The sequence below is a fragment of the Oryctolagus cuniculus genome, chromosome 13 (assembly GCF_051225735.1).
Source record: "Oryctolagus cuniculus isolate XC-2025 breed Fujian yellow rabbit chromosome 13, ASM5122573v1, whole genome shotgun sequence".
NCBI lineage: Eukaryota > Metazoa > Chordata > Mammalia > Lagomorpha > Leporidae > Oryctolagus > Oryctolagus cuniculus.
The window spans coordinates 57,814,829-57,841,139 of record NC_142879.1 but is presented as its reverse complement, the minus strand read 5'-3'; the positions used below and the strand labels follow the sequence as shown (position 1 = coordinate 57,841,139).

General features: G+C 42.9%; 2 protein-coding genes and 1 long non-coding RNA gene across 5 annotated transcripts in view; 1 reads left to right on the top strand and 2 right to left on the bottom strand.

The window, feature by feature from the left end:
- The window catches only part of LOC149122612 (uncharacterized), a 28,120-nt gene extending 22,147 nt beyond the window's left edge, over positions 1–5,973 (bottom strand). For 2 of the 3 annotated variants that reach the window (XR_016219720.1, XR_016219722.1), the window contains exon 1: positions 5,750–5,973. This is a non-coding gene — a long non-coding RNA (uncharacterized LOC149122612). Of the gene's footprint in view, positions 1–4,510; positions 4,656–5,749 lie in introns of all 3 variants that reach the window. The other variant, XR_016219721.1, reaches the window with a different exon arrangement.
- The window catches only part of CHRM3 (cholinergic receptor muscarinic 3), a 613,968-nt gene that overhangs the window by 568,543 nt on the left and 19,114 nt on the right, over positions 1–26,311 (top strand). The gene's annotated exons all lie outside the window — the stretch shown is intronic.
- LOC149122611 (formin-2-like) overlaps positions 18,176–26,311 on the bottom strand; it is a 42,214-nt gene continuing 34,078 nt past the window's right edge. The window contains exons 4-5 of the mRNA XM_089312298.1: positions 20,346–20,491; positions 18,176–18,424 (exon numbers count right to left, since the gene is read on the bottom strand). Of these exons, the coding sequence (XP_089168424.1) occupies positions 20,358–20,491 (134 nt within the window). The 3' untranslated portion in view covers positions 18,176–18,424; positions 20,346–20,357. The remainder of the gene's footprint in view (positions 18,425–20,345; positions 20,492–26,311) is intronic.

The window sequence follows — 26,311 nt, the reverse complement described above, 5'->3', positions numbered from 1 at the left end:
ATTCCCAGATTATGCTGAAGGGCACTCATGCCTTTGTGAATATCTACTTTTTAGTATGGATGCCTGGAAGTCAAACTTCAAATTGCACACATTTCCAAAGTGCTGCCTTCAGGTTGAGTCTCTTCCTCCACTTGAGGCCTGTTGGGGAAGTAGGAGCTGCAGGGACACTGAGAGGAACCCCTGAGAGTTAGAGGGAGGTGGACAAGCCAGCAGTGGCAGCTCCCACAATGCCTGGGAAGGAACCATGGGACAGGGGAAGGCCCCACTCAGCCCCTAATGCGTCCTGACAGAGCTCTCAGAACACCATCTGGACACTGTGCCCAGGAAGCAGGAGGGCAGCCTGATTTCTCTCCCTGCTAGCAAGGACCTCCTTCTTGTCATGCAGGAAACTGCTCTAGGGGGAAGTCAGCAAATTATGGTGAACACTTTAATGTGTAGGCACCAGGTCACCTTCTCAGCTGCAATGGCAAGGACCCACTTGAACTTGTGTGAGCAGAGGACTTCTTTCCAAAGCATACTAGGTAGGTGCTCAGGGAAACCAATGGGCAGGTCACAGTCAAACAGAGGCTTACAGCTGAGAACAGCCCTGAATTACCACCAGGCCCTTCCCGTATTGACCTTTGTACCTACTTGTGGGCCAGCCACTGACCCTGGTATCCCTCATGCTCAACTTCTGTGTGGGAGTGGCTCTGCCCCTCCCAAGACTCCAAATTAGGAGGAGGGAAGACAGCCCTTAGGTCCTCCACGTGGAGGTCAGAGGAGTCCACTGGTGTGGGACAGCCAAGATCAGCACATCCTCTCTCTGGGAGAGAGGGTGCCAGCACTGGTGTCACTGTGTAGTGATACCAAGATAACACAGGATAGGAGAGTGGGAGAGTGGGAAGACACTATCCAAGAAAGGTATTTGGAAATGTAAGGATTGCTTATTTGTAGAACGCTGAGGTAAGAGGATCCCAAGTGTAACTCAGCTCCTTATAACTAAAGTATCTGGCTAACTAATTTTTTCAATGCCCTAAATAGACTATTTGGTAATTTTAGATCCTGCTCAAACCAGAAACCCCAAAAGTGCTCCTGCAAGTAACTTAGTGCTCCCATGGACAAAAGGAAAACAAGAAAAACATTAAAGCTGGGATGACAATCCTCAATCTAGAAAGTGTTCCTTACAGGTTATGATCAGACCAACACTTAACATCCCTGCAGCTCTCAGAACTCTCATGAATCAATTATTTTTTTAATTTTATTGAAATCCTATTCAAAAATTATCTATATGAAAGGCAGAGTGACAGAAAGAGGGAGAGATGGGAAGACAGAGAGAGATGGAGAGTTCTTCCATCTGCTGACTCACTATCCAAATGGCTCCACTGGGACTGTACCAGGACAAAGGAAACCAGAACTTTATCCAGATCTCCCATGTGGGAGTCAGAGATCCACACTTGGGCCATTTTCATCTGCCTTGGTGAGTGCATTATCAGGGAACTGGATCTGAAGCAGAGCAGTTGGGACTCAAACCATGACTCTGATATGGAATGCCAATGTTTCAATTGGTAGCTTAACCAACTGCGCTGCAACCATGACCCTGTATTCTTGTACTTTTAAAACATTTCTTGGGGTTGGTGCCATGGCATAGTGGGTAAAGCCACTGCCTTCAGTGCCAGCATCCCATGTGGGCACCGGGTTGAGAACCGGCTGCTCCAATTCCATTGCAGCTCTCTGCTATGGCCTGGGAAAGCAGTACAAGATGGCTCAGGTCCTTGGGCCCCTGTACCCACGTGGGAGACCCAGAAGAAGCTCCTGGCTCCTGGCTCCCGATTGGTGCAGCTCCAGTCATTGCAGACAGGTACGGAGTGAACCAGTGGACGGAAGACCTCTCTTGCTTTCTCTCTCTCTCTCTTCCTCTCTGTGTAACTCTGACACTCGAATAAATAAATAATCATTTTTTAAAGAAGAATTATTTTATTTCTTTGAAAGGCAGAGCTATAGAGAAAGGTAGAACCCAAGAGAGAAAGAAAGAGAGAGAGAGAGAGAGAGAGAGAGAGAGAGAGAGAGAGAATCTTCCATTCTGCTGGTTCATTCCCCAAAAGACAACAACAGCCAGAGCTTAGCTAATCCGAAGCCAGGAGCCAGGAGCTTCCACCAGGTCTCCCATGCCAGGGCAGGAGCCTAAAGACTTAAGCCATTTTCTACTGCTTTCCCAGGCCATAGCAGAGAGCTGGATTTGAAGAGGAGCAGCCAGGACTAGAACTGGTGCCCATATGAGATGCTGGTGCTGCAAGCTGGGGCTTTAACCTACTTTACCACAGTGCTGGCCCCAAGAAATAAATCTTAAAAAAATTTCTTTGAGAGGTATGGAGTTTTACAAATTGGAAAGAAACATATATAGAGAGTGAGAGCAAGAACGCTGCCATCTGCTGGTTATTTCCCCAAATGCCCCAGAGAGACAGAAGTGGACCCCTGTGAAGAAGAGAGCTGAGAACTCAATCCAGGCCTCCCATGAGTGTGTCAGGAACCCAACCCGGTACTTGAGCCATCACTGATGCCTTCAAGGTTCAAAAATTATCAGATATTAGAGTTGGAGCCACAGCCAGGAAGTAAACTCACATATTCTAATGTGGGATTCAAGTATATTAAACAGTATTTTAACCCCTAGGTTACAAGCCTGTCTTTGAATCGGCTTCTTCAGAGAGACCAGGTTTAACCCCATGCAATGTAAATGGGAAGCAAACCATAGGGTTGTTAAATGTCAGACCTGCTCTGCCTCCCTGCACCAAAAGGAAAAGTGCTGAAAACAATTGTTCCATTGTGGATACTCATGGCTTATATCCAAATTCCTAAATGCAGCTGAAACGAGGCCAGTCCTCAGCTCATAAATCAGTCATTAAAACTGATCACTAAATCTATTGGGGTACTTCTATCCAAACCACAATGCTATAGAAACAGGAGAAAAGATGTTTAAGACTAAAATAAAATGCTTTAAAAACAGTGCTCCCAGTCCTAGCTTATACTGTCAAATTCTTTGAACACAGCAGGGCATTATAAAGGGGAAAGAACAGCATTCCTACAAATTCCCTTCTTTTTAAATACATTTATATATATATATATATACACACACACACACACATCTAAAATATATATATCAAGGATGACTTTAATCTTCATTCATATACTGGATGTTAACTAAATGCTGTACTCTTTTGGGGGATACTATGAATTCTTCTTTAAAAAATCAGTTTAACAATTGAATAAGCCATAGGAGAAAATGTGTATTTGTAGAATGGGTCATTCTCTATGGACACCAAAATGAAGACGACCTCTACCAAGGACAACAAGGCAATCCCATAATCAAAGTTGTAAGGTCTAACCAGAGCTACTGCTCTGAAAGCTCACGGACACCCTTGCTGTTATTTGATACACATTAGCAACAGATTTGGGTGTCTAAGACACGGCCATATCCATGGGCCACTTACTAGCTGAATCCCTCATGCCAGTTACTTCACTTTTCTGAGCCTTGGTTTGCTCACCTGGGAAATGATGATAAACAGCTGTACGCTAAGACTCCTGCAAGGATTAGAAATAATTGTGGCCTGTGCCAACACAGAGCCTGGTATTTAGTAGATGTGTGACAAATGTAGCTGAAATCATAATCCTAGCATTTACAAGCCTATAACAAATTGAGGAGAAAACTCAAATCTCAAGGTTCGGGAAGGGGAACTCCACATAGCTCCAAGAAAAGTGGCTGACAGTAAGGAAATGGTCAAAAAATCTTACAGACACAAAGCTCTGAAACAGCAGACTCACACCATCAACTACCCACTTCAAGAGCTGTTGAGGGCTGTACTGATTTTTTCACAAGATGCAGCAATGATGTGTATGAAGACAGCATTGGAATCTTTTAAAAAAATTAAGTATTTATTCAATGTATTTTAAAAAGACAGACAAGCACACAGTTGACTAGGAAGACTTCTCTCAAAAGTGATTTAGCATCATAAATTTTACATTTAAAAACCTGCCAGGCCAGTGCCGTGGCTCACTTGGCTAGTCCTTTACCTGCGGCGCTGGCACACCCGGTTCTAGTCCCGGTTGGGGCACCAAGTTCTGTCCTGGTGGCTCCTCTTCCACTGCAGCTCTCTGCTGTGGCCCAGGAAGGCAGTGGAGGATGGCCCAAGTGCTTGGGCCCTGTACCCACATGGGAGACCAGAAGAAGCTGCTGGCTCCTGGCTTTGGATCAGCACAGTGCGCTGGCCATAGCAGCCATTTGTGGGGTGAACCAACAAAAGGAAGACCTTTCTCTCACTAACTTTGCCTGTCCAAAAATAAAAAAAATGATCGCCTGCTTCAAAGGCAGTTAGTTGACAATGAACTGATCTAAACACAGGGGAATTGATTGATGGCCTTCAATTCACATAAGAACAAGGCTAGGGCTCTGATGATTTCCAAGAAACCCATAAAGTATTAGAGCATGGGAAAGAGGCAACTATGGCAGCAGATTACAACAAATGAGTCAACCACTGACCAGCTGGGACCTGTGTCCACCTGGAGTCACCACCACAAGGAGAGTGCCCACAAGAGCTCCCTGGAGAAAATCTGCTTCACTCTGGTCATCAGTGACTTCATCCAACCAAAGGCAGGCCAGAAGTTCCACCACGAGAAAGGTACACCTTATGAAGAACAGAAACTGGAAAATCTTTAAAGACTTTACATCCTATGGCATTTACGGCAATGAACATGAAGCCATGAGCAATAAGACAGGACGTTCAGACTAGGAATAGGTAGACTCAGCTTCTATTTCTGCTCTACTTCTGAGTGAATCACGGGTGACTTTGAGAAAATTCTTTCACTTCTTTCTCTGCTTTCATTTCCTCACCAGTTACAAGATCAGGTTGAACCCACAGATTCTTTTTTTCTGGACAATGCTGAGTGAACAAGATAAAATATGCAAAGTCTTACACAAAACAATATTTCTTGGTCATTGACTAGCTTCATCTCATCACCAAATGCTAAGTAGGTGATGTCCATAATGAAACAACTAACTGCACTTTTCCTCTGTGCAGTAAACACAATCTACCTTGAATGGTCAATAAAGAGATGTGTGAAAAGGACTCCTGAGTGCCAAATTTAAAAATTTGGAGAGTTACCAAATTTAAAATACAATGCAAATTCCAAGAACACATTTTACACAAAGGAAAACATAGTCTCAACATCTGCAAGGTCCTACTATCATTCAGGACTCTGTTTTAAGCCTCCTGGAAAGTCCTCTGAGCTTTCCCCATGCCAAGAAGCTAAGCCACTGCACCGGAGGCTCCTAGCTCACCGTTCTGCACTTCCACATGAATATATTCCTGTGCACTGCAGCAGTGGCCACTCAACTGCACCAAGTAGTTGCACGCAGACTGCTGCAGGGTGGAAACCCTATATTGCATACAAACATATATTTGCACATATATATGAATGCCAGAGCAGAGATCACCCTTGCCTTCTACTGGAGTAGATGACTGTGCTACCAATATTGAACCTTGTGAAGGGACCATAAACAAATTTGTTCTTTCTAGTGACAAAAACAAGGGGATCATCTGCCTGGCGTGACCCGGAGCATGACAGCAGCAGGTATTTTGGTGAAATCAGCAGAGTATCCCTTTGAGATGACCTACACAGGAAAGGCACAACTAAGCTGTTGCTTTTAAGCATATAAGAAAACCAGCAGGTACACCCCAGGAATTTCACCGAAGCCATGAGAAGGGAGAAAGCAGATTACCTGTAAGAGGACTCAGGACACCCACTAGCAGAGCAGTACCTTTGAGACCCAGGGGAGGGCAGGAAATTAGGGGAAGGCAAATACCCTGCCACCTGGAGGCCAGGGCTAGGAGAGCTCACCCTGTGTGGGGAGCAACTCGGACTAGACTAAGTTACTGGAATTAAGACTTATTCTATGCATCTGCTCTCCCACAATATGGCGCTGGGAGAGGAGGAAACAGCTTCTACACAACTGCCTCCAGTTCAACCAATAAACTGTAGGACCTGCTCCTGATTGGAGGAGAGCAGTGTACTCGGCGTGTGGGTAGCACAGTTGGGATTGGTGGAAGAGGACTATAAAGGAGGAGAGAGACAACATGCACCAGGAACATCTATCTGAAGGAACACCTGTGCAGCCCCCGAGAGAGCCGGCCGGCGGTGTGCCGCTCCCCCGTGGAAGTGGGGAAAGTGGCTAGGGGGAACCGCCCTTCCACGGAGGTGGAAGGGTTGGTAGCCAACCCGGGAAGAACCAGCAGCAAACCCGGGGAGGGCCGAGCAGACGAAAGAACAACGCAGGGTCCTGTGTCGTTCCTCCACGAAGACGGGGAGCGACAACCCTAGGAACACCTTCTGGAGCCAACTCCAGAAGCCTTGGAGGCTCTCCTTTGCACATCTTATTGCCTTTGCCCCACCCCCAGCAGGTGCACACAGCCTCCCTCAGACAGCAGGAGAGTCAGAGAAGCTCAGGCAGCAGGGGCCAGACTGGCTCCCAGCTGCGGCCACTTTACAAGAATACACAGCACCTCCCTGGGGCAGAGGCTGCTGGTGTATCTGGGCTGGGAGCCCCGCGGGGAGCGAGCAGGCTCGCTGATGTACACCGGACAGTTCCTGGGCCTGTCAGGAGAAAAGTTAAACAAATGGATCGACAACAACAAAAAGCAGCATTACATGAAGAGAAACTGAAGGCAACTTCCAGTTTGCAGGTGCAACAATTTCACACCCACAGCCACATCTCCCCATCCCCAATCTGCCTTCTTCTGCAGATCTCTTCAATAACTGTTGAAAGTGTGGAAGGTTTTGTTTCTTTGAATAATGGATCCTTCCCTTGGACACTGTATTGTACTGCAGCATGTGGTTTCACGTTTTCCTCTGACCCTGCTTCTTCAGGTGAGGGGGTTAGCTGCCCTTTCCAAAGTAGTTTTATTTTATTTTATTTTTTTTTACAAAAAAGCAAACACCTGGAGAAGCTGCAAATGCTGAGATGGGAGTTGGTTGAAATGCTCACCTCCCAAGTTCTGAGTGTTTACCATATGAATTAAACCATCTGTATTCAAAAGGAGCAGGAATTCTAGAATTCCCAGGAAGTCCAATTCATCAGTATTAGATGGGTCACTATCCAGTTACCCAGGAAAAGGAAAACAGACATAAAGGAAACACTCCTGGCACAAATACAGGAAACACAAAGCTAACAACCACTGACACCAGAGTTTTACTCCAGCTTCCTTTCCCTCAGTGAAGCAGAAAAAGACTGCAAGGTGACCGGATTCCATTCCCTTGTTTGGAGCTCCAATGGGTAGAGGCGATCTGGAGGTGATCGCTGGGAAAGAGGAAAATGTTGCATTCCAGAGCAGAAATACTGTTTCTTGTTGTAGAAATGGCTGTGGGATGGCACTGTGGTGTAGCAGTGTGGTGTAGCAGTGTGGTGTAGCAGTGCAGCCACCACCTACAATGCCAGCATCCCACTTGTCAGTTCATGTCCCAGCTGCTCCACTTCAGAACCGGCTCTCTGCTAATGCCCTGGGAAAAGCAGTGGAAGATGGTCCAAGTGTTTGGGTCCCTGCCATGCACATGGGAGACCTGGAAGAAGTTCCTGGCTCCTTCCAGGCCATCTGGGGGTGAACCAGTGCATGGAAGCTCTCTCTCTCTCTGTCTCTCCCTCTACCTCCTTCTCCCTCTCCCTGTCTTTGAAATAAATGAATAGAATGATACAGTGTTGGTGGTTGCACGATATTGGAAAAAATTGCTTCAGTACTTTAAAAAGATTAAAACATCAAATTTTATTTAAAGTGAGTTTTATGAGATAAATTATAGTAAACTGATGTAGATATAAAGGAGAAATATGAATATTACAATTCTGACATTAGGAGGGAAGGGCAATTCTGATGCAGGGACTGTGCCAGCTATGGAACCACAGGAGATCGAGCTCCGGGGCTGAGGCAGCAGCCTTTCCTACACTGGATTTGTCCCCAGAACAGAGTCTGCAGTTGAGTCCGAATCTTGAGCAGGTGCTGGCCCTTGCTCTAGAGGTGGAGCTCCAGGTGGCCCCACAGCTGCTCCTCCTCCTCCACCTGCTAGCCTTGGTTTGGAATCTGCAGCTGGAGCTATTGAGGGAGCTCCCTGGCACTCTGGAGCTAGTGTCACAATGGAAACTGGTGTTGGTTTGAGCACCTGAGAGTTTTTCAGAGCTAATATTCGAACCTGTGGAGCTTCAGCAGACAGCAGAGTTAGAGCTGGCTGAGGCTGTTGACATAGTTTTGGGACTTGAACTGGGGCTGGCCCTAGAGCTATAGAAGGAAAAATAGCACTACCATGATTGAATTTTCATTTGCCTTCTACAGACAAAAATCTTCTCTGCCTCTCAAAGAAATCTTTATCCCAAACTCCACCTCCTGATTCTGGAAGTTTTTTCTCTGTGGGACTCAATTCATTATACCCCCATACACTTGCACCCAACCCCAGTCTTCCTCACCTTCTGGTTCTGCCTCGGTGGGCTCTGGGTGCTGCAGCTGGCCCAGGGGAAGGTGGACACGGTGCTCCAGCTCTGAGTTGGGCAGGTTGAGCTGCACATACTACAGCACCACCTTCGGACTGTAATACTCTGGCAGCTGATGAAAATCTTCCAGGTATTGTTCCACCCAAGTGCCCAGAAGGTTGCCTAAAGCACTGAGGAGGAGAACAGGCATACAGCAGTCAGAGGCCAGCTTTCCTTTCCATGTCGTTTTCCCAGGGCACCCTCTAGGACTTTCTGCCCCTACCTGACCCAGAGCGTGACTCATCCCATGCCACTCCCAGTCTGCCAGTCAGGGCAGTGATTGTCCTGCTCACCAAAGGGGGTCTGACAAAAGCCTGCATAGGAAGGAGCCCTCCATCAGGTCTCTACCTCCCTGGAGCCTGGAACTAGGGATAATAACAGAATTGGCTGAGACACGGTGGAGCTGAATCCTCTCAGGGCTTACGCTGTATTCCAACATCCACTGCACTCCCACCATGCGTGTGACCCTAGCCTCAACTCCATTTCACTGCCTTCCTCCTGCCAGGCCACCTCCAGATATCAGCTCTGTAGCTGGAATCACAGGATGTTTGGGATCCAGGCTTCTTCCAGCCTCACTCTGCCCTCAGAACACAACACTCACTGCACAATTTGGTAGAAAAGTACAACCCTCCATCGTAAACCAAACCCAACTCACTATATCAGTTAGTCTGGGGATCTACTATCTCAATCAGAAGGACTAAAGAATCATACATTCCTAGAGGAGAACAGGCAGTATTACATCTGCCCTACTGTGAGTACCATGGGCTCGTGCTGGCTAGTATAACTGCCTGGCTCCTGATAAGAAGTGAAGCCCAGCTGGGACTTCTGCCTGCTCTGTGCCTGGAATTATGATCAGTGCCTAGAAAGGACCTAGAAAGGTCCTGACTTCATGACCAACATGGAAGGAGTAAACCCCAGCCAGCTTCTTCCAGGGCACCTGAGAGGGTCTGGGGTCTCCTTGCTCTCCTCACATATCCCTGGCCTGGATCAACCGAGAAACCCATAGGTGAAATCTGGATTCTCCTTCAACAATGAGAAAACAGCTTAGGCCAATTTCTAAGAGTTAGAGGCAGGTGCAGCAAAGACTTCCCCTCAAGGGAGAAGAAAATATTAAGAAGCACAGCTGTTCCTCTAGTAGACTTCCCCATGAGCTGACATCAGGGGAGCATTCTGCAAGGAGGATTCTTTAGCCCATGCAGTAACACCAGGATTCAGCCCCTGTAACCCTCCATTGTTCAGAGGATCAGACTGGTAGAGTGACCTTGCTAAGACTCATAGCTAGTTGGTGTCTAAGTGACAGTGTAGCACGGACATGTTGGGAGGGATCTCACCTTCCTAACAGCAAATTCAGCACCTGTTGGGTGGTGGCAAAGGCTCTGTAGCTTCTCAGAAAGCTGTGGACGTACAAGGGCTCCCTGCCCAGGAAGGCAGGCACCAGGTGGTCCACAGACACCTGCAGCATGTCCATCTGGACGCTCCACACCATGTGGGTCTCATTCACAGGTCAGACTCTTTCATTACCTTGAGAGGGACAGAAGAGGGACACACAATCAGTGTGAGCACCACGAGCCACCAGGATCGTTGGAGCTGGAGCTCAGTCCAGCCCAATGTCTCTACCAGAGTGAACTTTGTCTTCAGTCCACACTAAATCCTGCCAATACCATGTTATAGGCTGGAATGTGGATCCTGCCCCATTTGAGCTTCAACACTTGCCTTCTCAGAGACACTGTAGCAAAAGCACTCAGTTGAGTTGTCCTGGATTTCTGGTTGAAAGAACTGGTGAGGGGAAGGTGCTATGGCATAGGGGGTAAAGTCACTGCCTGCCTGGAGTTCCGGCAATTCATCTGGGCATTAGTTCATGTCCCAGATGCTCCACTTCTGATCCAGCTCTCTGCTGTAGCCTGGGAAAGCAGCAGAGGATGGCCCAAGGCACCCATGTGGGAGACCTGCAGGAAACTCCTTGCTCCTGGCTTCGGATCGGCACAGCTCAGGCTGTTGCTGCCATCTGCAGATGGAGACCTCTCTCTCTCTCTCTCTCTCTCTCTCTCCCTCTGCCTCTCTGTAAATCTGCCTTTCAAATAAATAAATAAATCTTTAAAGAAATAAAGAGAGAACTGCTGAGGTAATAAATGTTTTTTTGGTGGAAACTGCCACAGTTGAAATGATGAATTTTTACAGTGATGGATCACTCCCAAAGAGCACAAGCCTCAGAATCTGCACCTCTCCTATCTACCTCCCCATCCCTTCCTTCCCAAGCTCCCTCAGTCCCACTGGCCACCTTTCTAACCTCCTCTCTGGGTAAAATCACTTCTGCAATGGAATCCCTGCACAGTAGAGGCTCTCCAGCTTGCTATTCCCAGAGCTGTGCAGGGCAGGCTCCTGCCTGTCATTCTGCCCCTAGTATAAATGTCCCCTAAGTAAAGACCTTTCATATGCCCCCATGAAGTGACCTCAGCACCCTTATAGCACCCTCATCTATTTACAGTACAGCACCTGCTCTGTTATTCCAACTCTATTTGCTTTCAAGTCTTAGCCCCCCTGCCCTGAGGCTGTGAACATCTGGAGGGCAGGGACCTGGAAGATCTTTTCCATTTGGGACCCAGGGTCTAATATGGCCCCTAAAAAAGGAAATTGCTCAAGGATGAATAGTGGTGAAGATAGCATGTTTGGAATGAGTTGAGGCTGTGTCTGGGCTTCTCTCATGGGAAGGACCCGGATGTGGTAAGCCCTGTGTCCAGAAGGAGTGATAGAAAAATATTTTGGGTGGGGCCGGCGCTGTGGCACAGTGGGTTAATGCCTTGGCCTGAATTGCCGGCATTCCATATGGACACCGGTTCAAGACCCGGCTGCTCCACTTCTGATCCAGCTCTCTGCTATGGCCTGGGATAGCAGTGGAAGGTGGCTCAAGCCCTTGGGCCCCTGTACCCATGTGGGAGACCTGAAGAAGCTGCTGGCTCCTGGCTTTGGATTGGCGTACCTCCAGCCGTTGCGGCCAGTTGGAGGGAAGGTGGAAGTGAGGGAGGGAAGGTAAGGTAGGCAGTATCATTATGTCTTTAAAACTGTGTATATGAAAATCATGAAATTGGTTCCCTTTATATAAATTTAAAAAGTAAGAAAACACTCTTAACAAATTTCTTAAAACATCTACATAATTCTGTTTGCACGGTTATTAAGCAGAAGCTAAAACTATTCTCAGGGATTGAAGTTCTCAGGTACAATGGATGGGTCACAATGGAGAGCTAACACTGCAAAAGCCAATAGACTTTTGTCACTGTCACTGGGCTGGAAAGAAACCCACTTTAGTTATTTCTATGATCTACTTTCTAAGCAGATTGGATAGCATGGTTATGTCGAATTACCAAATAACCCCACAAATATAAACTTTTATAATCAGCAGGATTCTATAAATTTGCTCTGGTAGATGCACACCTTTCTTCACACAGAACTGTGATGTAGTTTACATATTCTCAGCACATTCCTCCCCCACCCTGCTGGACCTGGAAGGCAAAGACTTTTTACTGCTTTCCACCCTGAATCCAGGCCCCACCTTGAGTGCTCACTAAAAATTGGAACAGAAACCCTGAACCACTGCACATGAGAAGAGACTTGTTTTTGATCATGTGAAGTAATAATACAAGGATTTCCACTAGAAGGGTTTCTCAAATCACTGAATTGTGCAGAATTTGAACTTGATCTGATGAGCAGCCTGCTCCACCCTGTCTGTGAATGTGCAGCCCACTTAATGCATGGCCCTTGGAGCTCTAGAGCATGCCTGCCACTCATGATGTGGTCACAAGAGGGCAGTGCATGAATGCTTTTCACAAAGATACTTTCATTTCAAGAGTAACACATGCTGGCCTTTTTCAGTGCATGTTTTAGACCCTTAGAGAATTTTTAAAGAAGTATTCATTTGCTTTCCATGCTCAGTATCATGTGGAAGATAGTGAAAATCCCCCACAATGAACAAATATAGAGCATCCCAACTAACTGGAAGATGCATCTTGTGACACATTTCCTGAAACATTATGTACCGTTCCATGGTCTGTTTCTAGATCCCTTCTGCCTTGCTCCACCTATTCATCTTTAAACACCTGTCTTGAAAAATACATCTTGAAGTTCCTTGTGATGAATTATATGTATTAATCCATTGCTATTTCTTTTTCATATGAACTTTAAAGAAAGATTTATTTTATTAATTGAAAGGAAAGTGACAGAGTAAGCAGGAGGGACAGAGAGAGCTCTTCCCACTGTTGGTTCACTCCCCAAATGCCAGCCATAGCCAGGGCTAGGCCAGGCCAGAAGCAGTAGCCAAGAATTTTTTACCCCTTTTCTCTTCCTTCAGCATCCCCCAGCCAGAGCCTCTCTGGTCCCAAGTGTTTCCTGGAATCACCATCCTGCTGGGGCTTCTGCTTGCTTTGGCCTCCTCTATTGCCCTACCCTGTGGTTGTCCACTCTGGGTCTTATGGGACATCTCTTCTTCCCGGGGTCATCCATCTCTTGAAAATCCATCCCAGGGGTATCCCATCTCTTGAAAACCTGGTGTTCCCACTAACTGTATGTCTCTCCTCTGTGCCAGCCCAGGGTAAACAGAAAGCAGCCATGAACTGACATGAGGTCTGCTTCATCTAGGGAGTCTGGTCAGGTAGGTGTGAAGCTGGTGCAGCACCTGGTGCCCTCCTTCCTGGGCAGTGAATCCTCTTATGTCTTCACATTCCTGGGTACCTACTGAGACTTCACCACCACCCAACAGGTACTGGCCCTGGTATTCACAGAAGAGACCTCTCCCATTCCTCCATGGCACATGTGACTCAGCCATCTATGTCCTGTGAGGCTTGGGCAGGTCTCTGCACCTCCCTGAGCCTCTGTTTGCTGTCCTGCACAGTGTGGTATTCAGACAACCAACCTCACAGTGTTATTCTGGGGACACAGTGGGAAGCCCCATGGAAAGTGTGCTCCCACTGCCTGGTGCTAGAGAAAGACCTTTTTTACTGTTTGTCTCATCCCTCATCAACCAGAAGGACTTGGCCTAAGCTGTTTTCTTAATGATGGAGAAGAGTTGAGCTTCCATGTTTGGAGTTCATAGTATATTCAGAGCAAGATTACCTGGGGGCTAGCAGTGGGCTACAGGCCCACTCAGCAATCTTGGAAGTAACTGGTTGATGTCATTCTTCCAATGAGTATTCATGAAGCCTTATGATGCATAATTACTTTCTAAGAACTGAACATCATCCAATCACAGGGCAGAGAGCAGTCCCTACCTTGTTGGGTTTCTCTACTTGGTATTCAGATAGTCAGACTAAACAGCATGAGTAGGTTGTACTCTTGGTAGGGTAAATGTGGCACTCCACTAGGCATGGGTCATTCCTTCTCTGATGTGTATTAAGGATCCCAGGATGAACTGAAATTTAAGTGAGATTTAGGGGAAACTAGAAGGGCCTCTGTCTCTAGCAAACTGTGTGAGGATTGCAGGGGCCTAAGGATGCGGATGTGCAGGTACTGAAAGAACCCTGGATACAAGCATCTGGTGACTCCTTCTATAGGACTAAGGTCTGGGGGCTTCCTCTGCAGGAAGAGAGAAGACAGCTGGGGATGGAGCCATAGACCCCTCCCCGATGGTGCATACAATGGTGCACATTACTGGGCTGTCATTTGGCACCAACAGATGGGCAGGTCTGTGTGTCTGGTGAAGACCAGCAGTGGAGAGAATGTGGGAGGCAGAGGCCCCAGAAGATGCCCTTGGAGACAGGTTCATGGATGCTCCTCTCTGGGAAACCACTGGGTAGTGCCTATCAAATTTCTAAACATGAGTTCCTTTACCTAGCGTTACTAATCATGGAAATGGACCCCACAGAAAAAGTCACAAGTTATTTCAAAATCTATTTCCAAGACTATTTATCACAGCAGTCCTTTAAAATGCAACGAACTGCAGACCTCACTAACCTTCATGTAGAGGGGATGGATGAATAAGTCTGGTGCATGTCGGCACTGCTGAGGTGGGGGTGCTGCATCTGCTTAGGCACCCGTGGAAAGAAAGCAAGGACAATGTTGTGGGATAAAAGACTTTGACAGTCAGTCTATGTCAAGAATCTGATGATTTAAAACTACTTGTATTTGAGGCTAGCATTTTGGCGTAGAAGGTTAAGCTGCTGCCTGTAATGCCAGCATCTCACATGAGCACTGGTTTGAGTTCTAGCTGTTCCACTTCCAATTCAGCTCCTTGCTAATGCAACTGTGGGAACAGTGGAAGACAGCACAAGTATTAGCCACTCATGTGGGAGACTCAGATGAAGGTACTGGACCCTGGCTTCAGCCTGGTCCAGACCCAGCCATGGCAGCCATTTGGGGAGTGAACCAGTGGATTGAAGATCTCTTTCTGTCTCTCCCCTTCTCTGTGTAACTCTTTATTTCAAATAAATGAAATAAATAAAACTACTTGCATTTGGTGCACACCTGTATATATACATACATGTGATGAATTTGTGGTAGAGTGAGACAGAATGATAGAAACATATATAGCCTGAGAGAAATAAAGAAACTACTGATGGTAATTAGTTAGGTAGGTGGACTTTCAAATTTTTTTACTCATTCTTTAAGTAATATCTAAATATTTTTATAATCTTCATGTGTTATGATTATAAAAATTCTGGGATGTTCATTTGTCCTACTGGTTGAGATGTTGATTAAGTTGTCAATGACCCCAATCAGAGTGCCTAGGTTAGGTGCCCAACTCCATTCCTGAATTCAGTGTCCTGCTGGTACAGGCCTTTGGGAGGAAGTGGGGAAGACTGGAGTAACTGAGTTCTTCCACATTTCATGTGGAAGACCTGAATTGAATTCCTGGCTTCTGATTTGTGCCTTAGGCAAGAGCCATTCTGAGCAACAGGAAAATGAATGGGGAAGATGGAAGCTCTCCCTCCCTATTTGTCTCTCTCTCTCTATGCATCTTGAATAACAAATTAGTAGATAGCAAATAAATAACTTCCAAATAAAACTAACTTAGAATAGGATTGGTGAAATTTCTGTACTCTAATAGCAAAGTAGCTGAAAAAGAAAAAAAAATCCTATTTATAATAGCTACAAGGAAAACAAAATACACACGAATGAATCTATAAAGACGACGGAATATCTCCAAAATGAAACTAAAATACAGCAATGAAAGTAATTCTATGGGATATAAGTAGATTGAAGAATACCAATGTTCATAAATTGCAAGAATTGCTATTATTAAAACACCCAAGCTACCCAAACAATTTATTTATTTTTTTAAAGATTCATTTTATTTATTTGAAAGACAGAGTTACAGAGAGGCAGAGACAGAGAGGTCTTCCATCCACTGGTTCACTCCCCAGATGGCTGCAATGGCCAGAGTTGCACCAATCTGAAGCCAGGAGCCTGGAGTCTCCTCTGGGTCTCCCATGTGGGTGCAGGGGCCCAAGGACTTGGGCCATTTTCCACTGCTTTCCCAGGCCATAGCAGAGAGCTGGATCGGAAGAGGAGCAGCAGGGACTAGAACTTGTGCCCATATGGGATGCCAGCTCTTCAGGCCAGGGTTTAACCCGCTGCACCACAGTGCCAGCCCCCAAGCAATTTATAAATTCACTGAAATTCCATAAAAGTGTCTATGACATTCTTCAAATAAATGGAAAAAATCATAAAATATGTATGGAAAAAATCATAAAATATGTATGGAAAAATCACAAAATACCCTCAAGAGTCAAGAAAATCTTAGTAAGCAAAACAGCATAGTACTTAGAAATAGATGCACTGACTAATGAACAGTATAGAGAACTCAGAAGTAAATCCACAGATTTAGGGTCCACTAATTTTTTTAAAGATTTTATTTATTTATTTTAGAGGTAGGGTTTTAGGCAGAGAGAGGAACAGAATTAACCACTCTCCAAATGGCTGCAATGGCCAGAGCTGAGCCAATCTGAAGCTAGGAGCCAGGAGCTTCTTCCAGGTCTCCCAGCTAGAAGCAGGGGCCCAAGCATTTGCACCATCTTCTACTGTTTTCCCAGGCACATTAACAGGGAACTGGATTGGAAGTGGAGCAGCCTGGATTTGAACTGGGGCCCATATGGTATGCCAGCGCTGAAAGCAGAAGCTTAGCCTATTATGCCACAGTGCTGGCCTGTCCACTAATTTTTGACACATAATATGTATTAGGGAAAGGACAGTGTCTTTCATATGTGGTGCTGGGAAGCCTGAGTATACACATGGAGAAGAATAAAACTTGGTCTCATCCTCTCAGTTGTTGTGAGAGTCGACCACCCGAAAAACGTCACCAAGAGACACGTCTCTTATGCAAACAGCACGGGGAAGTTTTATTGATTATCCAGCATGCTGGGGCTGTCTGATCATACATGAACAGAGCAGCCCCGAATAACCAAAGGTTAGGGTTTATAAAGGCAAAAACCGCAAAACCAGGAAGGGGGGATACACGGTTGCTATGCACGGTTGCTATACACAATTGTTAAGACCAAAGGAGAATCAAAAGAGTACATGGTTACTGGGGTCAACATAACCCAAAACCTAAGTGAAATTAATATTTATCATAATCTTGACAATACTAGTTACAATCTTACAATTAGCAATTAGGACTTGACATTAATGTAAGACACAGACAAATCACATCTTCATTATGAACCCAGGTAACCCAGGGGCAACTTTTTGTGCTTGTAAGCTTGAGCAATCATGCTAGGGGGTTTTTGTGCTCTGCCAAGGGTGATATAGTGTACTGCTATTGTTTGACTATTTGAAACCATAGTTTCAGACCAGAGTCTCACGGTGAGGGGGGGTGTTGGAGTCTCAAGGACTCTAAAATGGAGTCCCTACTGTCAGGGGGCTACTTCATTGTCACTAGTTACAAAAATCAACTGGAAATGGATCAAAGATTTAAATGTAAGACATGAAACTACTAAAATGAAACATAGGGGGAATGCTTTATGACATTACTCTAGATAATTTTTTTTGAGTAAGATCCCAGAAACACAGATAATAAAAGCAGAAAGAGATAAATGGGATTACATCAAACTAAACACCTGTGCACAGTAAGAGTCAGAAACAACCTATATAGTGGGAGAAAATATTTGCAATTATGCATCTGACAATGGGTTAATATCTAGAATACACGAGGAACCCAACCATCTCAATAGAAACAAAAATAACTAATAATCCAATTAAAACAGGCAGGCAAAAAGTTTGGACAGACATTTTCAAAAGCAGAGATACAAATAGCAGATGGCTATATATCAGATAACATACATCCATGGTCATCATTAAAATGCAGCTTAATATCATAATAAGATACAATATCAGTCAAGTTAGAACAGTGTTACCAAAATGATGAGAATAGCAAACATGGGAGGTTATGGAAAAAGGGAAACTCTTAAATATTGTATGTAGAATGCAGAAGTTCCTCAAAAAAACTAAAATAGAGATACTATATAATCTAGTAATCTCATTACTGGGTATATATCCATAGGAAATGAACTCAATCTGTTAGGATATATCTATATTCCAATGTTTAACATAGCACTCTTCATAACAGTGAACATACACAGTCCACCCAAGTGTCCAACAAAAAACAAAGAGATAAAGAAAATGTGATATATTGCACAGTGGAATACTATTCAGCCATAAAAATTCATTTGTGACAATATAGATGGTCATTCCTTTAAGAAAAATAAATGAGGCACAGACAGACATATCTCTTGTGCACTCACACATATGGAATCTAATGCAGCTGACATCATAGCATTGGAGGGGAGGGCCCAGTGTTGTGACTTACCTGTTAAAGCCTCCAACTATAATGCCAACATCTCATATGGTCTCTGGTTCAAGTCCCAGCTGCTCCACTTCCAATCCAGTTTCCTGCTAATGCACCTGGGAAAGCAGCAGAGTATTGCCCAAGTGCTTGGGATGCTGCACCTATGTGGGAGACCTAGAGGAAACTCCTGGCTCCTGGCTTCAGCCTGACTCAGCTCTGACCATTGCAGCCACTTGTGGAATGAGCCAGCAGATTGAAGCTCCCTCTGTCTCTCTCCTCTCTTTTCCTGTAACTTTGCCTCTCAAATAAATAAATCCTTAAAAATACATAAAATAAAATAAAGAAGTGGAGAGGAGAACAGTAATTAACAGAGACCAGGGAAGGGTCACAAGAACACAAGAATGGAGAGAGGTTGGTCTTGGCGTGTTAAAAGTGGGTAGCAATTATTTCTAGCGTTGTATTTTACAGGGTGGTGACTATAGTTAACAACAACATGTATATTTCTAAATAAGATAGTTCTCACCACAAAGTAATGATAAATATATGGGGCGATGGGTATACTAATTATCCTAATTTGATCATTTCACAGTGTATACTTGTATCAAAATCTATTTGTCCCATAAGTATGTACAATTATTATGTGTCAATCAAAACATAATTTTTTTAAAAACCTAGCATTTTACAGCTAAGCAGACAATGTCCAAGGAAGGGGAATTTTCCCCAGTATCATTCTTGATCATCAATTTCTTCACCTACCTCTAGGAAATGGATAGTATCATACTCTAACCAGTGTCTCCAAATTCCAGGTCAGTGATGTTTAAAAAACAAGTATCAGTAAATATAATTGAGAAAAAAAACCCTCTATTTACCCTTTCAATAATATTTTGGGATCCTTACTCCTAGCTCTAGATTGATCTTTGTTGCGGGTGACCTATGTGAAAATGAAAGTTCTTGAGCACTGTGATTGAAAATGAGTAAGTCTCCTTTTCTGACACTGAACAGAGAGGAATTAGGCTGACAATTCTGATTAGCTTTCCTATTCCTTTCTGAGAAGCAGCACTTGAAAATCATCCTGTCTAGGCTTGGAGCAGCCCTGACCATAATATTATTTAGCAACTAATTGAAGGCAAGAAGCCAGCTCTGTTGCTCAGCCATACACCAGCACAGATCAGAAAGCCTCTATCCTTGGCCAGAATGGCTGAACCCAGATTCTAAGGCTCACTTTCCTCTTGGTCATTTCCAAACGTAAGATCCGTAAACGTGTGTTGCTGTAGGAAGGTAAGTCTTTAATAGAATAGTCTTTAATAGAACTAAAGCTTAGTGACAAAACTTCATTTATATGTAGAGAAAGAAAACTTGAGAGGGCTGGACCTTAATGGTGCTGGTTTTGTTAAACAATTAATCTTAAAGTAATGTGGCCTAAAACAGTTATGGATTTCTGAGCTGTGCATGCTTGATAAATGTTATCCTTTCTCTGATGATGCTCACAAAGACACAATCTTCTGAAAGCAGAACAGAAATAAATTACGTCAAGAAACTATGCAAAATTATTGCATGATAATTTTGGAGATCGCTGCTATCCAATTTTGCTAAGCTAATTTAGAAATTTATTTATATTATATTTTCATAATTTCGGTTGCTTGGCTTTGAAACTGAGAAAACTGTTTAAATCCTAAAGATCTGCCTTGGACCAGCATTGTTATCTTGTACAACATAATAGAAAAACTCAGCTCTTAGGAAAACTAGTGTCTAAAGGATCATACATTGAAAAGTAAATGAGTATCTTTCTCAATCAATATTATATGAATATGAAATATGGAAAAATTTTTATTCCTGGTTCCTCTTAGAGTGGTCAATAACTAAAGCCATTCTGGACCATGAATATCTTTGGTTACTAGGGTGTGATTCTCTCCTGGAGCCCTAGGCTAGAAAGGCTGATAGAAGATGTCACTTTATCTCATACACTCAGGAATTAGACCATCTTGCAATTTAAAAGGAAGCACTATCTGTAGTTAATGGGTAAGGGAGGAGTCTTACCTGGAAGTTGTATTACTGATAACTTGAGGTTTCTTTAAGGGGCATGTGAAATTTCAAAGTTTGGGGTGGGCAGCTCATCCAAGCTTCTGATTGTCTTCGTATCTTCTCGAGTGTTGCAGTCACTGATCTCACATGAAGATTCTGTTCTTCAATCAAAAAATAAAATCATCTAAGGAATTCAGAACAGGAGTTCAGATTATAATGAATTATATACAAAATGGATTATCATCCCTCTGACGCTTGAAACAATTCAATGTCTTTAACATTTCAGGGGTTCAATTTTTTAAGTATATAATTCAATTTTAAGATGGAGAGATACCTTTTGGAGACTCAATACAAAATTACATTTAGTATAAAAGCAAAGTCAGGTTTGGTACTACTAGGTGTGTGAGAAAAATGTTACAACAAAATTGTACATTCTTAAAAATCAGAAGACTAGGATCCTAACTTCTAACATTTTATTTGTTTTACAAACTATGTGCTTCATTAGTAATTAAATTGTACCATTCAGTGATTTTAGTGTATTTACAAAGTTATACAACCATTACTGCAACTAATTTTTGACATTTTCATCACACTCGAAAGAAATCCCATGCCTTTTAGTAGTTATGTCCAATTTCTTCCTAAATTTTCACTCCCAATGTTAGACAAACACTAAGCTACTTTTTATCTGTATAGATTACCCTACTCCGGAGATTACATATCATTAGAGTTATATAACGTAGGATCTTTTGTGTCTTTTTTCACTTTCATATTCTAAGTTTTATCTATAACATGGGTCAGTACTTTCTTGCTTTTTCTTGCTGAGTAATAACCCATTGTGTAGAAATGCCACACATAATGTTCATTCATTCATTAGTTCATAGACATTGGATTATTTGCACTTTCGTGTTATAATGGATGTTAACTGAAAAACCTCAGGCTATTAATTCTACAGAGTTTAATTGAGCAAGGAACAATTTACAAATTAGCCTCCGGAACTACAAGAAGTTCAGAATGACTCCAAGGCTGCTATGTGGCTGGGGAACAATTATAGACAGAAAAGGGGCAGAGAAATACTGAAAACAGAGGCAAAGTACAAAATAACTGGATTGGTTAAAGCTTGGCATTTGCCACATTTGACCCTAGACAGAATGGTTGGCTGCCTGTTTTCGACTGAACCTCAGCTTATGTAATTGCTTGTCATACGTCTGTTTATACATCAAGTTATTTTAAGATCACTATGTTCAGAGAGATCATTAAGTTTAAAATGTGTATGGGGGCAGTTTTAGGCCAAGCTTAATTAAATGCAGCAGGAATGATGCTACATTGAATACTCATGAGTAAGTTTTGATATGAACACATGCTTTTCTTTTTCTTGGGTAGACCTTCAGTTAGGATTTCTTGCTCACATGGTAGTATCGTGTTTAATATCTCAAGGAATGAATAAACTTTTTTCAAAGCCTTATAGCCTTAAGGATTGAAAAACCAAATTGTATACAGAAGAGAAAGCTTATGCCACATAACGGCTCACCCAAAGAAATTCCATATGGATTCGGTATTTTATATTTTCTCACAAAACACACACTGTATGATTCCACTTATGTAAAGTTCTTAAGGAAATGAAAATCATTAAGAAATAAAGTAGAATGGTGGTTTCTAGGTGTGGGGGCAAAGAAGGCATAGGGAGCTATTGTTTAACAGGTGTAGAACTCTGGAAGTAGATGGTGGCACAACATTATAAATGTATAATACCACTGTATATTCAAGTTGGTTGAGATGCTAACTTATATGTTTATATATATATATATATATATATATATATTACCACAATAAAGAGAATTGGAAAAAAAAGTAACTGGGATTACTTTGATTTTAAATCAAAGTCAAAAATGCTTCTATGTATATTGCCCACATTAGAGTGCATGAGGGGCTTTTGGAGTCACAGATCTCCTTGGGCTGTCCAAAGCTTTTCTGGCTAATAGAGCTGGTACCCACCATTTCTTTCTCTGTGCCTTCCCCCAACTCTTAATTTCTTAAGGGTTTCCAGAGAGCTACTTTAACTTCTCAACATATAGAATTTAGAATTTGAGCTTTTTAATAACGCATTTTGACAGGATATTTCTACCTACAAGGCCAAGTATGTAAAAGATATATCGACATGCATATTTTTGACAACAAAAACTGTGGTAGAGGAACCAGTGATGTGGCTTAGCATGCTAAGCTGCTGCCAGCAACAGTGGCATCCCGAATGGGCATCAGTTTGAGTTCTGGTTACTCTGCTTCCAATCCAGCTCCCTTCTAATGTGCCTGGGAAAGCAGTGAAAGATGGCACAAGTGGTTAGACACCTGCCTCCCCAAAATGGGAGACCTCGATGGAATTCCAGGCCCCTACCTTCATTCTGGTCCTGTTCTGGCTGTTATGGCCATTTGGGGAGTAAAACAGAAGATGAAGCTCTTCCTCTCATTGTTTCTGCCTTTCAAGTAAAATAAATAAATCCATTTTTTTTTTTAAAAAGTCCTGCTCTCAAAAAATATCTGGTAGAATATATGCAATTTGGGTCAGTACTGCGGCACAGCAGGTTAAGCCACCGTCTGCAGTGCCAGCATCCCATATGGATGCCAGCTCAAGTCCCAGATCTTCCACTTTCAATCCAGCTCCCTGCTAATGTACCTGGGGAAGTAGCAGAAGATGGCCCTAGACCTTGGATCCTTACATCCATGTGGAAGACCAGGAAGAAGCTCCTGGATCCTGGCTTCAGCCTGGCCCAGCCCAGGCTCTTGTGGCCATTTGGGGAGTGAATCAGCATGTGGAAGATTCACTCTAACTCTGCCTTTCAAATAGATGAATAAATCTTAGATAAAAGAATATATGCAATGTAAAATTGACCATTTCAAACATTTTAGGTGTATTGTTCAATGGCATTAAGTATATTCACATTGTTATGAAACCATCACCACCACAACTATCATCTCCAAAATACTTTCCAATCCAAAACGGAACCTCTGAGTACATTTGCCAATAAACACCCCACTTCCTATTGCCTCCACCCCTAAGAGGCTCTAGGCTACTTTCTGTCTGTAAATTTGCTTGTTCAGGTTCCTCACAGAAGTAGGATCATACAGTATTCATTTTTTGTGCCAGGCTAATTTCATTTAAAATGATGTTTTAAAGGTCATTCATATGGTAGCAAATATCAGAATCTCAATTCTATTAAGGATGGATAATATTCCATTTTGTGTATTGATGTGTATTTCTATAGTAAGAAATTTATATATTCTTCCCCAAGGACAATTTGCAGAAGATATGTTACCTATCAGAGAGAGTGGACAGAGACGTAGCTGGCATTATCTGGGTGCTAGTTAAATACCCCTTAATTTAGCTAATCTTCTAAGTAAAAGAACAAAATAGTGAAGAGACCAATCACTTATTTGTGTCTCAAACACAAGTAATATAAACTATATGACCTTCAGGCAGTGCAATAACAACACTGGGGAAAAAATCCTCAATTTTATCTGTAGGGAAATACTGGAATAACTCACATAATTTCTATTCCAAGCCCCGAGTATGTATGGAAACTTCATTCATTCAGGTTTCCCTCTTTTGTTTTACTTTGCTTATTTTGATCGATTACATTAGTGGTAATAGCACGTTCTGCATTTAGCTTATTTGCCATCTGGTTAATTAAACTGAGTAGAATATTTAGTTTTCTTTCAGTGTTGAATAGTTTATGCTCTGAAGTTCATAGGCTACTACATAAGTCAAAGACTTAGGACATTTTGATTTGAAAAGAAACATCTGCTCACATCAGAGGAAAGAAAATGGAAAAGACATCAGTTTTGCTCTAGGCAAATGGAGTGTGGTCTCCTGAGGAAGTTTGTTAACCTCAGTGTAGGGTGTGGGTGATACTTTTTCAGAAGATACATAAATAAAATCTCCTCTCATATCCCTTTTCAACGTCTGGTGGATGATCCTAATGAGAGGAAGACTTTCCTCTGCTCAGTGATCAGTGACTCTCAGCAGGAAGCAGGTGATGTTCCTCCATTCATATATTTGGTATTCATTCTCAGACTTTCAACCAGAAAAATAAAAGAAAAAGTAGCACAAAAAGAAAGCCCTGTTTGAATCCAGGGCTGTATAAAGCTCTGCAGATGGCCAATCCAAGTGACCCACAACCTGATTTTCTTTTGCTTAGTATAACCTTAATGATTTTCTCCTGGGGGCACTTCTGACTTATGAAATGCAAAATGCCAAGGAGGAGAAAGGAGTTGGAAGTCCTGCTATGGACATGCTTGTTTGTAGTGAATGCACTGTTGGATAAAGAAGCAAGTTGATCCTTGTGCTATTTGCAGAGATTGATTCATTTTGAATCCCTGCTTCTAATACTGCCTGCTTTCTCCACTCACATTATCCTAGTATTACAAACTCACAGGAATGTCTTGGTAGCTTAGGGAATACCTGAAATATTGATCTTCTTGTGGCTTATTCCATTTATTCCTTAGCTACTAAGTATACAGAAGGGAGGCAAGAATTTGTCTTTTTTCATTTATTTATTTAACCCAGCAGTACTGGAGTTTCACATTTTAGATAAAAATCTTGGTTTTGCCACTTACCATGTAAGTTTATGTGTTACCAACCACTCTTGTCATAGGTTCCAGACAAGATACTGATAATAGTGGCTTTGAAGACTAAGTAACAATCCATGTAAAGAACTAATCATAGTGTGTGTACATAGTAAGTAGTTGGTAATTTAGGATTTCTTTAATACACTTGATTAAATACTCCAAGAAACAGGCATCCTTCATGCATATCCATTAATGTAGACCAGAACTTAGGAGGGTGCCTGGTACATAATAGGAGGTCAATACTTGTGCTGAGTACATGAATGCTGAAATCTTTAACTCACATCATAGCAGCATCATAAGAACATAAAATATTTCAGGGTTGGTGTTGTGGCACAGCAGGTTAAGACATTTTGTGTCAAATTCAGTCTTCTTTCTATATCTCAAACCAAAGTTATTCACTTTGTGTTCAGTTTCATATAATTCCTTAAGGTAATATTTATCCACAACTTTTTTAGTGACTTTGAACTATCTACCAGATATCACAAAGGTTCAAAAGTCAAAAACTATCTAGATTTGTTTCTACATTAAGAGAGTTCTTTATAAAACACATTGAAATTTAGAGTAAAAAAAAAAAAGATGTTCCTAAGATATAAACTTCTACTATGAATGTAGAAAGATTATAAAACCTAATCTTTTAAAGTTAACTCAAGTAAAACATTTAAAAAAGTATAATAATATAGCCTCCATGGTTGACTTAGAAGTGAAATGAAAACTTCAGGAAATAGAAACGAAGAAACACTGTTGGTGTGATAACCCTTTCAAGGACCCCAGAATTGAGAATTACAAGAATAAGGTCAGTGCTAGGGCATAGAAGGCTAAGCCTCAAACATCCCATATGGGCACCAGTTGGAGTCCTGGCTGCTCCACTTCCAATTCAGCTCTCTGCCAATGCACCTGGGAAGGCAGCAGAAAATGGCACAAGTGCTTAGGCCCCTCTACCCATGTGGGAGACCTAGAAGAGGTTCCTGGCTTTGGAATAGACCTGCCCTGGCTACTGCAGCCATGTGGGGAGTGAATCAGTAGATGGAAGATCTCTCTCCATCTCTCTGATTCTCTCTGTATCTCTGTCTTTCAAATAAATAGATAAGTCTTAAAAAAAAGAAGAAGAACTTCAAAGAAAAACTGTGGGTTTTCCAGAACCCTTCTTTGTCAGTTTAATGACACAGTGTCTAAAATATAAGGGAGCTGGTTTCAAGATGGCAGAATAGGGAGGGAGCACAGCAATGGTCCGAGAAGGGAAGTTTCAAAGAGGGGTGAGATTTTGTAGTTTCCGGGAAAGGGAAGCTCTTCTGAAATGGGGGAGACAGGGTGGACCTGCGAGGAGGACGTGGATGCCTGAGGAGCAGGACACCAGCAGGAGT